The sequence below is a fragment of the Penaeus vannamei genome, chromosome 24, assembly GCF_042767895.1.
Source record: "Penaeus vannamei isolate JL-2024 chromosome 24, ASM4276789v1, whole genome shotgun sequence".
Classification (NCBI taxonomy): Eukaryota; Metazoa; Arthropoda; class Malacostraca; order Decapoda; family Penaeidae; genus Penaeus; species Penaeus vannamei.
The window spans coordinates 3,665,931-3,668,430 of NC_091572.1; the positions used below are offsets into that span (position 1 = coordinate 3,665,931).

At 46.6% G+C, this 2,500-nt stretch overlaps 1 protein-coding gene across 1 annotated transcript; it reads left to right on the forward strand.

Moving 5' to 3' along the window:
• The first annotated feature begins 468 nt into the window (after positions 1-468).
• On the forward strand, positions 469-2,320 carry LOC113827407 (uncharacterized). Its single transcript, XM_070138133.1, has 4 exons — positions 469-566; positions 719-834; positions 1,178-1,263; positions 1,459-2,320. Exons 2-4 carry the CDS (start codon positions 747-749, stop codon positions 1,816-1,818), a joined length of 534 nt encoding a protein of 177 aa, XP_069994234.1. The 5' UTR covers positions 469-566; positions 719-746; the 3' UTR covers positions 1,819-2,320.
• Positions 2,321-2,500: the final 180 nt, after the last annotated feature.

Sequence of the window (2,500 nt, forward strand, 5' to 3'; positions counted from 1 at the left end):
TTGTTTGTTTTAGGAGAGAAAAGGCGATCATGAATGGTTGTTAGCGTAAACTAGCCAGTTAAAAAAAAGGACGTTTGATTATAAGGCAAAGTCGGCTAAACAATATTATTATTATCAAATAAAGTTTGTTTGTTTGTTTTAGGAGAGAAAAGGAGATCATGAATGGTTGTTAGCGTAAACTAGCCATTAAAAAAAAAGGACGTTTGATTATAAGGCAAAGTCGGCTACTTAACAATGCTAATAATTTTTGTAGGTGACTTATTTGTATCATTTTGTATTTTATAGCGATTTTCTTAATGAATTCCTTCGATATTTTTATTTGTTCTCATAATTTTCTATCTTTTTTATATCCGTGTTTGTTGCTAGTACAAATAGTTCCGTCTGTGGTGAATGGCAGTCACGTGGCCTTGTGATTCCTCGACTTGTGACGTCATAAAAGATTTTCCCGAAAGTACCGGCAAAGAAAAAGACGAACCGGCACCTCAAACGCTCTCGGTTATATATAGTACCTGTTCATGCACACGCTGCCTGAGTTGTATCCTATCCATAGCAACACTGCAACTAAGGTAAGCTCGTGTATGTTGCCCATTTTGATCCTATCCACATCAACCATTATATTCTAACAGTCGCATTTATCTAATTCATCCCCCATTAATATTATATCTAAACACTCGTATTTACGATCGCGCTAACAATTTCAAAAATTCCCGCACGGCAGATTCTCGACTTCTACGAGATCAACGAAGATGACACAGACCTGCAACCTCTTCTGCACGTGCCATGTTGACGACCTTCCCTGCTATCAATGTGTCTACCTTGATTGCACCGTTGTGAGTACGTACCTGAGTCTAAATGTTCCACAGGGTTCAGAACGAGTTGGAAGAGGCAGTGTGTCGGGTTCTATGGGATATAATGATTAATATATATAATATATTAATGCTATAATATAATACATTAATGCTGTGGAGGTTACATTAATGCTGTGGAGGTTACATTCATGCTGTGGAGGTTACATTAATGCTGTTAAGGGTTACATTAATGCTGTGGAGGTTACATCAATGCCGTGATGTGTGACTTCCTTCCCGCCTTCTATGGTTGGCAACAATGTATTTCCCCGAAGAGAGTTTCCGTGCACCAGTATTCAGAGTGTATTCAGGACCGCTTCCTCTCTTTCCAGGGCCCGGGGATGACTGGGCGCCTCAGCCGTCTGCTCCTGAGCTGGGAGACCGTCTCGAGTTTTCCCCTCGCGGCAGGCTCAGAGAGGTGAGAAAACAGCGCAGGAAGTCTGAATGAGAACTGGACCCTCTGCGACTGCCATTTAACTGTAATTGCCTGAATGCCATTTAACTGTAATTGCCGGTGATATAGTTATTCGACCCGTATTGATATCCCCATCAGTATCAGGTCGAGGGTGTTTATCAAGCTCGTAAGGTGACAAGCTAGGATTTTTTTTTTCAGATAGGACCGGTCAATCCCACATCTTCAGCGTCTACAGGTGGATCCTTCGAGGGATTCCGTCCTGGCAAGACTAAGAAGGACGTGGGAAGCGAAGCCCCTGGTCGTGTCAGCCTACCTAAAGCAGGACATTCTCCTTTTCATAATCGTCCTTCTCTTCCTCCTCCTCCTCATCCTCTCGCTCGCCCATTTACCCTTCCCTCTTGCCCTCGAGGAAAAGACGAGTCGGAGGACGACCGCAGACCTAAATCTTCGCGATATAGTCAACGAGAAACCAGCGTCATGCGGAACCGAAATGCCAGGTACGAGGCCCAGTGGGAAGACCTCGCGAAGACGATGGCGTCTCTCGCGGGAGTACAGTGACGAACAAAAGTCGTGGCGTGAACTGGAAGCTTCGAATCTGCCTCACCCTGTACCAAATGGAGAAGGCAAGATCAGTAGCAACTGGAGGAGGAGGTGTCATGGCGTGAACTGGAAGCTTCGAATCTGCCTCACCCTGTACCAAATGGGGAAGGCTAGATCAGTAGCAACTGGAGGAGGAGGTGTCATGGCGTGAACTGGAAGCTTCGAATCTGCCTCACCCTGTACCAAATGGGGAAGGCAAGATCAGTAGCAACTGGAGGTGTCACGGCGTGAACTGGAAGCTTCGAAACTGCCTCACCCTGTACCAAATGGGGAAGGCTAGATCAGTAGCAACTGGAGGAGGAGGTGTCATGGCGTGAACTGGAAGCTTCGAATCTGCCTCACCCTTGTACCAAATGGGGAAGGCCAGATCAGTAGCAGCTGGAGGAGGTGTCATGGCGTGAACTGGAAGCTCCGAATCTGCCTCACCCTGTACCAGATGGGGAAGGCCAGATCAGTAGCAGCTGGAGGAGGAGGTGTCATGACGTGAACTGGAAGCTTCCAATCTGCCTCACTCTGTACCAAATGGGGAAGGCTAGATCAGTAGCAGCTGGAGGAGGTGTCGTGCCGTGAACTGGAAGCTTCGAATCTGCCTCACCCTGTACCAAATGGGGAAGGCAGGATCAGTAGCAGCTGGAGGAGG